Below are 13,861 nucleotides of genomic sequence, written 5' to 3'. Positions count from 1 at the left end.
GAACTAAACTGTTGTAACTAATGAGAAATCCTAAAATTCAACAGCTTAAATGATATAGAAGTTTATTTCTTCTAGGGGATAGCTTCAGTTGGAGAGTGAATCTTGTTCTGTGTAGTCAGTCAGAGACCTGTTGTCATCCTAACCAGCTCTCTCTCTAGGTGTTGCTAATCCAGCAGGAGGTGGGGAAAGAACAAAGTATAAGCTAGGATTTTCAAAGTCTAATTTGCAGTCATCACTTTTTTTTAACATCCCGTTGGCAAGAGGTTAGTCAGTCACATGGCCACACTCAGCTGTGGGGAAGCCTTGAGAATTCAGTAACCAGCTGAGAACCCTCAGCTCTGCTACAACTCTTGTTGCTATGAAAGGAAGGAGGTTTTAGTGGACAACTAGTAGTCTTTGAAACTTTTTTTTTTAAGATTGATTGATTGATTTTGGCCACTCTGGATCTTTGTTGCTGTGCGCAGGCTTTTCTAATTGTGACGAGCTGGGGCCACTCTTCACTGCAGTGCAAGGGCTTCTTTTGTTGCAGGGCACTGGGCTCTGGGTGCACGGGCCTGTGTAGTTGCAGCATGCAGGCTCGGTAGTTGCGGTGCAAAGGCTCTAGAGCACAGCCTCAGCAGTTGTGATGCACGGGCTTGCTCCACAGCATGTGCGATCTTCCTGGACCAGGGATGAACCCATGTCCCCGGGATTGGCAGGTGGATTCTTAACCACCACTAGGGAAGTCCCTGAAACTTCTTTTAAAACTTTATAAAAATGGCATAAAACAGTATGTATTCTTCTCTGACTTTTTTTTGACAAATGTTATGATTTTTGGAAGGAAGGTTATGACCAACCTAGATAGCATATTCAAAAGCAGAGACATTACTTTGCCAACAAAGGTTCGTCTAGTCAAGGCTATGGTTTTTCCAGTGGTCATGTATGGATGTGAGAGTTGGACTGTGAAGAAAGCTGAGCACCGAAGAATTGATGCTTTTGAACTGTGGTGTTGGATGGAGAAGACTCTTGAGAGTCCCTTGAGGGACTCTTGCAGTCCTTGGACTGCAAGGAGATCCAACCAGTCCATTCTGAAGGGATTTCTTTGGAAGGAATGATGCTAAAGCTGAGACTCCAGTACTTTGGCCACCTCATGCGAAGAGTTGACTCATTGGAAAAGACCCTGATGCTGGGAGGGATTGGGGGCAAGAGGAGAAGGAGACGACAGAGGATGAGATGGCTGGATGGCATCACTGACTCGATGGACGTGAGTCTGAGTGAACTCTGGGAGTTGGTGATGGACAGGGAGGCCTGGTGTGCTGTGATTCATGGGATCGCAAAGAGTGGGACACGACTGAGCGACTGATCTGATCTGATCTAATGATTTTTTGAGGCTTATTAGACAGATAGATGTATTCTAGTTTATTCTTTTAAGTTTTTGTGTAGTATGGCATTTAATAAAAACATAATTATTCCATTCTCCAGTTTGATATTTAGATTGTTTACAGTTTTCAGTGTTACAATCCATGTGGTGATGAATATTCTTAAAAGTGTCCTTGTGTGCATGTGCAAGATATTCTTTACGGAAGTGCCTCCCTACCTTTTGCACACACAGCCTACACTAAAAATGATACTTGTGTGGCACACTGGTGCCAGTGGGTGAGACTTCTTGAGGTGTACCGCCTGTCTACTCTGAAGACTGAGAGTTGAGAGCTCTGCCTTGGTAAACACTTGGGAAATTCTACTTTAGGCTTTTTGGTGGGATACACCCATCTTCAGTATAAATAGGTATAAATGCTGCATTCTTCATCAAAGTGGTTGTAGTAATTTACACTCTTATCAGCAATGTTTGTGTGAGAATTTAGGCGAACAATATTCAGTATTGTCAGACTTAAAAATTTTTGCAACTTAGTTGGGTATGAAGAGGTTTAACTTGTGTTTTAATTTGCATTTTTTGATTACTAATAAGGTTGAACATTGTTTCATAAAGTTACTGGCTATTCTAGTTTACTTTTCTATGAATTGCCTGTAGAATTGTTGTTTGTCCTTTTCTAAATTACTTGAGTTCTTTTATATAGTTCTGATACCTATCTTTTATTAATTTTATCTGATATATTTTTTCTCACACTGTGACTTGTTTTTTCACAAATGATGTCCTTTTTTTAAAAACAACTTTATTAAAATATGATTTATGTACAATAAACTATATTTAAAGTATGCAGTTTGAGTTTTACTATATATCATGAAACCACTATCACAATCAAGATGCAAAGCACTTTCATTACCTCAAATATTTTTTCATACCCTCATCCCTTCTTTCACCCTGGCCTGCACAACCACTGATTTGTTTTCTGTCACTATAGATTAGTTTGGGTTTTCTAATGGAACTCTTTTGAGATTCATTTGTATTATGTATATTAGTAGCTCATTACTTTTTATTGCTTAGTAGTATTCCATTGTGTGGATGGCCCATATTTTGTTTGTGCATTCTGTCTTATTGATATTCTGTTTATTTGCCAATACTACAAAGTTTTGATTACTATAGCTTTATAGTAAGACTGGTAATCAGCTACTATATTTGCAACTTTGTACTTTTAAAAATAGTCTTTGAGTATTCTAGGTTGTTTTCTTTCCATATATAAAATTGAGAATAGCTGTTGCAAGTTGTTAACAGGGCAAAATGAGGCAGTCCTTATAAGTGCTTACTGCCAAGCTTGACATTCAGTAAGGGTCCAGAGTGTGTGCAATAGTTATCATTAAAAACATTTTATTAAGTATTTGCTGTGTGCTAGGCACCAGGTCAGGTGCATGCACACCTGTAGATGTATACACACACATGTATACTTTATCTGCTTCCAGTTTCTTTTGTTTTCATCACTTCCTTATAAACAGAGGGAGTGGTCTGTGCAAATGTAGAACTTGAGACCAAGTATATCTTTATGCAAAGGGTTGAAGATGACCATCTCCTTGTATTTTGTGGTGGCCTGAGAGAAACAGGGAAGACGACAGGAATAGTTCTGGTACAGTTTAGTCCTTTTGATATCCCAAGGGGTGGAAAGGCACATAATAATAATCTTATTACTTTTCATTGCATCAACTAAACTAATTCTAATATAACATTCTCATAATATTGAAACCTGAAATGTGTGACTGATTAAGGCAGGGAAAAAGAATGAATTCCTGTGTTTACTGAAATACTAAATTTTTTTATTCATAGCTTTAGCATTTCCAGGTCATGTGGCTGCCTTTAAGGGTGATTTGGAAATGATTAAGAAATTAATAGAAGATGGAGTAATTAATATTAATGAACGTGATAATAATGGATCAACTCTTATGCATAAAGGTAAGTTATGATTCCTGCTTCAGTTTTGACACAATTTCTGTTGAGTTACTTCAGAGAAGGCAATGGTACCCCACTCCAGTACTCTTGCCTGGAGAGTCCCATGGACAGAGGAGCCTGGTGGGCTGCAGTCCATGGGGCCACTAAGAGTTAGACACGACTGAGCGACTTCACTTTCACTTTGCGCTTTCATGCACTGGAGAAGGAAATGGCAACCCACTCCAGTGTTCTTGCCTGGAGAATCCCAGGGAGGGGGAGCCTGGTGGGCTGCCGTCTGTGGGGTCGCACAGAGTCGGACACGACTGAAGCGACTTAGCAGCAGCAGTAGCAGCCAGTACTCTTGCCTGGAGAGTCCCATGGACAGAGGAGCCTGGTAGGCTGCAGTCCATGGGGTCGCTAAGAGTCGGACATGACTGAGCGACTTCACTTTCACTTTTCACCTTCATGTATTGGGGAAGGAAATGGCAACCCACTCCAGTGTTCTTGCCTGGAGAATCCCAGGGACGGCGGAGCCTGGTGGGCTGCAGTCCATGGGGTCGCACAGAGTCGGACACGACTGATGTGACTTAGCAGCAGCAGCAAACACTAAGCAAGGTGTAAAACTGTCATCATATTTAATCCTTATTGTAGTTTTATGAAGCAGTAGTGTATTATTTTTATAAATATGACATCAAGGAAATTGAGGTCCAGAGGGATCAGATTTTTTTTTTTTAATGTTCATTAAAAAAATTAAAGTTTAGTTGATTTACAATGTTTCAGATATATAACAAAGTGATTATATTTACATATATGTATATATATTTTTTCAGATTCTTTTCCTTTGTAGATTATTACAAGATATAGTTCCCTATGCCATACAGTAGGTCCTTATTATTTATTTGTTTTATATATAGTAGTCTGTTTGATAATTCCAAATTTCCAATTTATACCACCCCCCTCAGGTTTCTTGACTGAGGTTGCACAACTAGTAAGAGCAGAGCTGAGATTTCATTCATTTTCTTCATCATTTATTCATCAACTCTGTAGACGTCTGTTATTTCTGTATGCCAGCCACTTTCTAAGTTCTGTCCTGTCCTCCAGTCTGTTGTTTAGTGAATCTGGACTCAAATCTTTTTAGATTATTGAACTCTCCCCCCTCCGCCCCCACCCCACAGTTTGCCTGAGTCTTGAGATGGACTGACGAGGAGGGGAGAAGTTAGATGAGCATATAATTGGGTGATGGGCACCAGGTGCGAAAACATACAAGCTGAGTTGTGAGGTGAAAATTAATATTGAGTGCATGTGTTTTAAGGAAAGGTAATGAACAGTTTAGGTAATCATCAAGGAGCCTGTAAATTCTGAGTTGTGAAGGTCAGAGGCATAAACTGTTTATACAAGATGACAAAAGATTTTTCAGTCTTTCACATTCACACAGATTATACTCACATTTGGCCTGATACAGGATTGGTCAGGAGCTGTGAGTACAGTCCATGAGCACTGGATAAGGGTTAGCACAAAGCATAGATTATAGTTTCAAATCCATTACTTATTGGCTGTGTGATGTTAAATAAATATCCTCTGTGAATGTGAGCTTTTTTGTATCTGTATGTAAAGTTCCTACATAAGGGCTGAGCATAGCAAACATTTGATTAAATATGTGTCAAAGGAATGAATAAGTGAAATAGAGAAGATAACATCTGGCCACCTACTTTTGTTGATTATTGTAAGGATTAGTATTTACAAAAGTATTCTCTAGTGGTACTGTCCAAAATTTTAGAAAATTGTTTACTGATAACAATAACTTTTCTGTGTGTGTGTGCATTTTGTTTTGTTTGTTTTTTACAGCTGCTGGGCAAGGCCATATAGAGTGTTTGCAATGGCTGATTAAAATGGGAGCAGACAATAACATTACCAACAAAGCGAGGGAGAAACCCAGTGACGTGGCTAAGAGGTATCTCTATCTGTTTTGCTTCTGTCTTTGTTTTCAAAATTTTGCATTTATTCTCCTATACTCAGAATTCTATCTCTGAAGATTTCTGAAATTATAGGACTCAGTCAAATGCTGAGGCATGATAATTTTCAAGCTGAACTGATGTTTGACAACATATCAGCTCTTCTCTCTAAAGCAGTAATTTTCAGCTGGGAGATAGTGAATTTGGGGTGGTGAATTTGGAAATGTGTGCGGAGGGGTGTTGTCACAATGATGGAGACCATCACTGATGTTTCATGAGGTCAGTCCAGAATGCCAGACATTCTTCAGTGCTTAGAACAGTGGTATACAACGAAGAATTGTCCCACCCAAATGCTGGTACCTGTTGAGAAATGCTGTGTGATAGGAAGAATCAAAAGGAACTGCATGGATTTTGAAACATTTTAATATTTGTATTTGAATTAAATGTTACACCCATTATTGCTCACGTGGAGCTCATTTCAGATCAGGTCCTCAAGGAATATTTAGTTCATCCATTTGTTCATTTGATTGTTTTTCATTCAGCTTAACCATGTTCCAAGTGCTGTGGTTAGCATTAGAATTACTAAGATGAAAAAACTTAGTCTTTGCTCTCAACAACCTTATGGTCTTGTGGAGAGAGAAATGTGCAAATGTAACTTTTATTGATTATAGTTACATTATCAGTACATGTTATATATAGGATCTTCCCGACCCAGGGATCAAACCTGGGTCTCCTGCGTTGTAGGCAGATCCGTCCGAGCCACCAGAGGAGTCCTATATAAAGTGCAGTAAAGGACATAGAAGAAAAAGTGCCCAAGTATTTCTGTTTGAAAGTTGTGGGGGAAAAATGTTAATACAGATGGTGGTAAGAGTTATGAAGGAAACTGCAGGGTGTCAGAATTTAAATAGAAGTCTGGGAAATTTTTTTTCTTGCTGAAAGCAACATGTATGCTGACACTTGAAGGAGAAAGAGTTGAAAGATAATGCCTTGTGTGTTCGAGGAACGCATGTGGCTCAGAACAACTTGAGTCTAAAACAGGAGTGTGGGCTAAAGCTGCACATGAGGCTTGACAGGATGCAAGCGCCTAATTATTCATTAAGTTGCCATGCAGTTTTTGTTTGTGAGGTTGTGTTCCATAAAATTTTTGTCGCTGTAGGATCTTTTTGAAGCCTTGGAATGTGGTTTTGTTTTACTACATACTAGCATCATTATCCGGAGACGGTAATGGCACCCCACTCCAGTACTCTTGCCTGGAAAATCCCATGGATGGAGGGGCCTGCTGGGCTGCAGTCCATGGGGTCGCTAGGAGTTGGACACGACTGAGCGACTTCACTTTATTTTTTTACTTTCACGCATTGAAGAAGGAAATGGCACCCCACTCCAGTGTTCTTGCCTGGAGAATCCCAGGGACGGGGGAGCCTGGTGGGCTGCCGTCTATGGGGTCACACAGAGTCGGACATGACTGAAGCGACTTAGCAGCAGCAGTAGCAGCATCATTATCAACTCAGGCTAACTTTTGTCTTTATTTTTAAAAATAGATTTATCAGTAAAGCACACCTATTTGTACAGTACAAACTGATGAATTCTGATACATGTATATACCTGTGAAGTCATAATCACAATCAAGATAGTGAACTTATCCTTCACCCCCCACAAAATCTTGTGCACCTTTGTAATCTCTCTCTCCCTTCCACTGCTTTCCACTGCTGCATCCCCAAGCAAACGTGAATTTGCTTTCTGTCACTAGTGATAGTTTGCATTTGCTAGAATTTTATATAAATGGAAACATACAGTATATACTCATACTCTTATGTATGTGGCTTTTTTCACTGAGCATAATTATTTTGAAGTTCGTTCATGTGTAGTGGTTCATCTCTTTCTTGTTGCAGTGTAGTATTCCATTGGCTGTGGAATTCCATAGTAGTCCAGAGTTTGATTATCCCCTAACCTGTTGAAGGATGTCTTATTTGTATCTACTTTTTGGTGATTATGAATACAGCTGCTATATGTATTTACATACAGATTTTTGTGTGAACACAAGTATTCGATTCACTTGGGTAATACTTAGGAGTAGGACTGCTGAGTCAGATGCTAAAGTGAAAGTGAAGTCGCTCAGTCGTGTCTGACTCTTTGCGACCCCATGGACGGTAGCCTACCAGGCTCTTCCGTCCATGGGATTTTCCAGGCAAGAGTACTGGAGTAGGTTGCCGTTGCCTTCTCCAGAGTATCTTCTTGACCCAGGGTCTCCCGCATTGTCAGCAAGACACTTTACTGCCTGAGCCACCAGGGAAGTCAGATGCTAAGGGTGTGTTTATCTTTTTAAGGAACTGTCACAGTGCCTTCCAAAGTGACCACACCAATTTGCATTTCACAAGCAGTTTCTGTTACCCCTTGTCTTGCCAGCATTTAATATGGCCAGATGTTTTGATTTTTGCAATTATAGTAGGTGTGTACTGGTATCTTATTGTGGCTTTTAATTTGCTTTTTCCTAATGAAAAATGATTTGTTGTATCTTTTCATATTCATATTTGTCATTTGTTTTCCTTTGGCAAAGTGACTGTTCAGATCTTTTGTCTAGTGTTAAAACTTGGGTCAGATCAGATCAGATCAGATCAGTCGCTCAGTCATGTCCGACTCTTTGCGACCCCGTGAATCGCAGCACACCAGGCCTCCCTGTCCATCACTAACTCCCGGAGTTCACTCAGACTCACGTCCATCAAGTCAGTGATGCCATCCAGCCATCTCATCCTCTGTCGTCCCCTTCTCCTCTTGCCCCCAATCCCTCCCAGCATCAGAGTCTTTTCCAATGAGTCAACTCTTCGCATGAGGTGGCCAAAGTACTGGAGTTTCAGCTTTACCATCATTCCTTCCAAAGAAATCCCAGGGCTGATCTCCTTCAGAATGGACTGGTTGGATCTCCTTGCAGTCCAAGGGACTCTCAAAACTTGGGTAGTGTATTTTTTTTATTGTTGAGTTTTAAGAGCTCTTTCTATATTCTGGATACTAATTCTTTCTCAGATTTTTGTTTTGTGAAGATTTTCTCTCAGTTGTGGTTTGTTTTTTCATCCTCTTAATAATGAAGAGCAAAAATAATAAAAAAAAATATTTACTAATTTATATGACTGTGCTGGGTCTTAGTTGCGGCTTGCAGGATCTTCAGCCTTTGTTGTAGCATGTAGGATTTTTTTAAAAAAGTAGTTGCAGCATATGGGATCTTTTAGTTGCAGGCACGCAGAATCTTTAGTTATGGCATGTGGACTCTTGGTTGCGACATGTGGGATCTAGTTCTCTGACCAGGGATGGAACCTGGGCCCCTGCATTGGGAGTGTGGAGTCTTAGCCACTGACCACCACAGAAGTCCCAAGAACAAACATTTTTTTTTTTTTTTATCAATTTGCTCTTTTATGGGTTATGCTTTTGGTATCATATCTAAGAAATCTTTGATTTAACACCAAGTCACAGAAATTTCTTCTTTTGTTTTCTTTTAGACATTGTGCAGTTTTAGGTTTTACACTGATGTCTGTGATCCATGTTGAGTTAATTTTTGTATATGGTATGAGGTATGCATCTAAGTTTTTTTTTTTTTTTTTTGCATATGGGTATCTAATTGTTCTAGCACCATTTGTTGAAAAAGCTGTCTTTTTTCCTGAATTGCCTTTGTGTCTTTGTCCAAGTTAGGTGTCCATGTATACATGGGCTTATTTCTGTACCCTGTATTTTATCCACGGATCTGTTTGTCTATGTCAGTATCACGAGGGATTGTAATGTCTGGCCCACATGTTTTTGTCATTCATCCACTAAAATGCTAAGTGTGAGTGTGGTGTTACAGATGTACCCTTGAATGTGTTGTAACACAAGTACTCAGTAAGTGCTAGCTGTTAAGTTACAGTCTAATAATAGATATAATGAATTTTTTTAACCTTACAACTTCCTGTGTTAATTACTATATCATTAATGATTTGCAATACCTGGTGAAAGGTGAGGATATGTGTGCATGTGGTTATGTGTGTGGGGTAAAAAATAGGGATTTTAGGTTTTTGTGTTTAGTGAGTAATTCTTCATCTCCTAAGAAAGCAATTAAACATTTTAATTAGCAAAACTTTGGGGAAAAAAATGCAGATTACATACAGTCACAGCAACAACTTGAAAACCAAGAGTATATTACTAGCTTCATAGAGGTGTGAAGAGATCAAAGAAAATAGGAAATGTGGACAGAAAAGTCATTATTTTTCCATTAAATTTCAAAGCCATGCTGCGTGTTTGAGGGTTGAGGAAGGATGAAGATTAAGGGGGCTAGAGCTGTAGTTTTCCCTAAAACTGGAACCAGAACTAATTCTACAGTCCAAATTAGGCCATCAGGAAAACGTAGTGAACACAGGTAGATCAAGTAGGGTGGTTCTGGGCTTTCTGCTCAGTTGAGCAGCTCTGTCTGGGGCCACACCAAATATTCTTTTGATAGTAGATCACCTCTTTCATTTGGATTTTTGCCACTAAAAATTACGGAATCTGGGAATTCCCTAGCAGCCCAGTGGTTAGGACTCTGTACTCTCACTGCTCAGGGCCTGGGTTCAATCCCTGGTTGGGGAAGTAAGATTCCACATGCCATGTAAATTGGCCTCTCCCAAGAATATGGAATCAGCCTTTAATATGACTGCTTGTCCTTCGTTTCCACTAACTATTTGAGTTTCCTGCATAGCTGGATATGTGTCACATTGTCACCAACCTTCAGATATAGTTTTGTTTCTTTAGTGGTGGGTGAGCTGGTGAGATGATGTAGAGCGTAATTCTCTAAATTAAGTACAAACTGTGATTTAAAATTGAAAAAGATTATGGATCCTGTTAATTACTAATTCTTTTCTACAGGTTTGCCCATTTAGGAGCAGTAAAGCTACTAGAAGGACTACAGAAATATGATATAGATGAAGAGAATGAAATTAATGAAAATGATATTAGGTTTTTTATAAGACATGGTGTTGAGGGAAGCACTGATGCCAAAGATGATTTAGGTCTCAGTGAGTCGGATAAAACAGATGCCAGAGGTAAGTGTGCCAACTCTTTCATGATTTTCCCTTTATAAAAAAATACTGTAGCCAGTTTTTACCACAAATTTGGAGAATTATTCTAAAGATAATTACTATCTACAAAGTAAAATACTTTGGTATTTTGGGGAGAAGTAGTACAAAGTTTTGTACTAGGGGTTGTTGAACATGATCTCAGTCCCTCCATGAGGAGAGTGATATTTTCATGCCACATAACCCTAATTTCACTTCTCATGGTGTCTGTCAGAGAACCATGGCTCATATGAGTGGATGAGAACAACTGTTTCAATGGCACTCTTTCATAATGAGGAGAAAGAGAAGAAGGATCTGTTTGAATGGAGGCTAACCAAAGCAGAGGCAGGTGTAGTAAAGTGAGCAGTGCTTGGGCAGTGGATTCAGACATCAGGGCTTCACCTCTTTCTAGCTGTGTTACTCTGAACCTTGGTTTCCTCACCTGTAAAAATGAGAATATTAACATCACCCTCACAGAGGGCACTAACGAATGGGATGTGCCTAGCTCACTGAAGAAGCTTAGTAAATGTCAGTTCCCTTCCTCTTTTATTTTTTAATGATTATTTATTTGTTTATTTGGCCGCGCTGAGTCTGTGTTGCTGTTTGGGCTTTTCTCTAGTTGCAGTGCATGGGCTTCTCGTTGTGGTGGCTTCTCTTGCTGTGGAGCACGGGCTCTACAGCGTCTGGGCGTCAGTAGTAGCAGCAGTGGGTTCAGTAATTGCGGCTCCCAGGCTCTAGAGCACAGGCTCAGTAGTTGTGCTGCATGGGCTTAGTTTCCCCTCAACATGTGGGATCCTCCTGGACCAGGGATTGAACCTGTGTCTCCTGCATTGATAGGCTGCTTCTTCACCACTGAGCCACCAGGGAAGCCCAGTTCCCTTCTTCCCGATCTCTGGGAAGTATTTTCAGTTATTGTAACAGGAAGAACTAGTTGTACCAAACCTGTATTCTTTGAGAAAAATTTCTAATTCGTGTCTAAATAAAAGAAAAATTTTTTAAAGAACTCCCAGAACACTGTTAAATAGAACCTTATTCTCCAGGGATGGTAGAAACCTCTTTCCTGGTGAATGCAGCGTGAAGATGCTGATGCCAGGGGCTCCCAACAAGCAGCCCACCTGGATCACCTCACAGCAAGGCTCAGAGTCAATGATCTCTTCAGAATTTCCTGACAGCTTTATTTTAAATAGCTTTATTCAGATGTAATTTACATACCATTTAATCTACTTATTTAAAGTGTACAATTTAATTAAGATTTTAGTGTATTCAGATTTGTGCAACCATTATTACAATAAAATTTGTAGTATTTCTTTCACCCCCCAAAAGAAACCTCACACCCATTACCCCTACCTTCTTTTCCTTACCCCCAGACCATCCCTCAGATTAGGCATCTGCTAACCTACTCTCTGTCTCCGTAGGTTTGTCTATTCTGGGCATTTCATATGAATGATATGATACCATCTGTGGTCTTTTGTGACTAGCTTCTGTCACTTAGCACGTTTTCAAGCTTCATGTACTTTGTAACATGGATCATTATTTCATATTTATTCTTTTTTACTGCTAAATACACTTTATATATCCATTTATCAGTTGTTGATCTTTTGAGTTGTTTCCATATTTTGGTTATTAAGGATAATGCTGCTGTGAACATTCGTATACATGTTTTTGTGTGGATATGTATTTTCACTTCCTTGGATACATCTAGGAGTTGGAATTGCTGCATCATCTGGTAAAAGTATGTCTGGCATTTTGAAGAACTTCAAACTGTTTTCCAAAGTGGCCGCACCATTTTACATTCCCACCAACCATATGTGAGCGTTCCAGTTTCTCCACATCTTACCAGAGCTTGTTGTTGTCTAATTGATTATATTAATAGTTGGTTAGAGTGTGTAGTGGTATTTCATTTGGTAGATTTGATTGGCATTTCCCTAATGATTAGTGGCATGTTCAGTATCTTTTCATGTGCCCATTGATCACTTGTGTATCTTCTTTGAAGAAATGTCTACCCAAGTCCTTTGCCTATTTTTCAACTGAGTTATTTATCTTTTTATTATTGAGTTGTAAGAGAACTTCCAGATTTAAGTCCCGTGTCACACACATGATTTGCAGATATGTTCTCCTGTTCCATGGGTTGTCTTTTTTCTTGATGATGTCCTTTGCAGTGCACATGCTTTTCCTTTTGATGAAATCCACTTTATCTATTTTTTATTTTGTTTGTGCTTAGATTTCTTTTTGTTGATTGTACTGAGAATTAGCAAGGACTTACTAGAATTGCCGAAAATGAACCGGGGATTTGTAGAATTTCAGTGTCTTCTGAAATGATTTGAGCAGGAGATATTTGTGAAGTATCATTGTCAGTGAATCACAAAATTTTTAAAAGATGCTTTGGGAAAGACCATGAATGAAACTAGAACAGGTTCCTGCCGTGGTGTGTTTGATGTAAACGTGCTCTTACACCCTTGTCATACAGTGAGACTGCTGGCGCCTGGCTGTGGTGTTGGCAGCTAGTGAGGGTTTTGTATGTGCTATTTCCTTATCCTTATTTAATTTTATGCCACAACAAAATCCAAAGGACTAGCCAGTCTCTTCTTGGAACACTAAGTTTTGCAAGACCCCCTGCAGGGAACTGGTTGGATTTCTTGTCATCCCAGAATTCTTGGAACTGAGTTTCAGTTCAGAGCATTCTTTAGTGAGTTAGGTTTAGGGTCATGGCATCATAGAACCCTGGAACCATTTGACGTTTGGCTCCTGGCTTAACACTCCTTTCACGTCATCCAGCATCCAGATGCTTTCAGTGAAGACACTCACTGCTGCCCAGGGGCCCATTTCTACCTTCTGACAGGGTTCTTGTGAGGATTAAAATGTACAAGGCACTTAGCGTAGTGTCCTGCCCATCATAGGCACTCCACAAATGCATGGTAACTCTTAGCACTTTTATTTCAAGTTTCACCTCTGTTAAGATCTCTCTTCCTGGAGCTAATCCTGATCAGTCCTAGCTCTTAACAATCCCATAGAACAGCTTTTTCAAAACATAGCCTTCAAATACTAAAGATTAGATAAACAGTCACAATTCTTTCAATCTTATGTAACATTAAAAAAAAAAATCCCCTTATTTGCTTGCTGGTGGTTACGGTGGATCCCAAATCTGTCTGCGCATCTGCATTGTCAGAGGAGCTCCTGAGGAGTATGAAGACCTGAATTTGTAGGACTGATATGGGGCTCAAACATGCATTTTAAAAAGTGCCCAAGTTGATTCTGATGTGTACAGTTTGGAACCTGCAACTCTAACCAACAGAGAGATAAATCAGAGGAAGTTATTTGTTAACCTAGTTGTATGGCAGAGTTTCTCAGCTTCTGTACTATTGACATTTTGGGCCAGATCCTTCTTTGTTGAGGGGGTTCTCGTGTGTATTTTAAGATCTTTAGTAGCATCCTGAGCCTCTACATGCCAAGAGCCTGTTTCCCTTCATCCTCCAGCAAGTTAAAAGTTTTCCAGATATTGTCGCATACTCCTTCTAGGAGAAAAATCAACCCAGGTTGAGAACTAGTACCAGAAAGGATAGAAA

General features: G+C 39.7%; 1 protein-coding gene across 8 annotated transcripts in view; it reads left to right on the top strand.

The window, feature by feature from the left end:
* ANKRD42 (ankyrin repeat domain 42) overlaps positions 1 to 13,861 on the top strand; it is a 52,918-nt gene that overhangs the window by 25,735 nt on the left and 13,322 nt on the right. For 7 of the 8 annotated variants that reach the window (XM_044943429.2, XM_044943426.2, XM_044943425.2 and 4 more), the window contains 4 exons: positions 3,194 to 3,319; positions 5,141 to 5,246; positions 8,736 to 8,807; positions 10,111 to 10,286. In XM_044943429.2, the coding sequence (XP_044799364.1) occupies positions 3,194 to 3,319; positions 5,141 to 5,246; positions 8,736 to 8,807; positions 10,111 to 10,286 (480 nt within the window). The remainder of the gene's footprint in view (positions 1 to 3,193; positions 3,320 to 5,140; positions 5,247 to 8,735; positions 8,808 to 10,110; positions 10,287 to 13,861) is intronic. The other variant, XM_044943428.2, reaches the window with a different exon arrangement.

The sequence above is a fragment of the Bubalus bubalis genome, chromosome 5 (genome assembly GCF_019923935.1).
Source record: "Bubalus bubalis isolate 160015118507 breed Murrah chromosome 5, NDDB_SH_1, whole genome shotgun sequence".
In the NCBI taxonomy this organism is placed as follows: Eukaryota; Metazoa; Chordata; class Mammalia; order Artiodactyla; family Bovidae; genus Bubalus; species Bubalus bubalis.
Note: the sequence above shows the minus strand (reverse complement) of the source record. Positions and strands in the feature narration are given on the sequence as shown.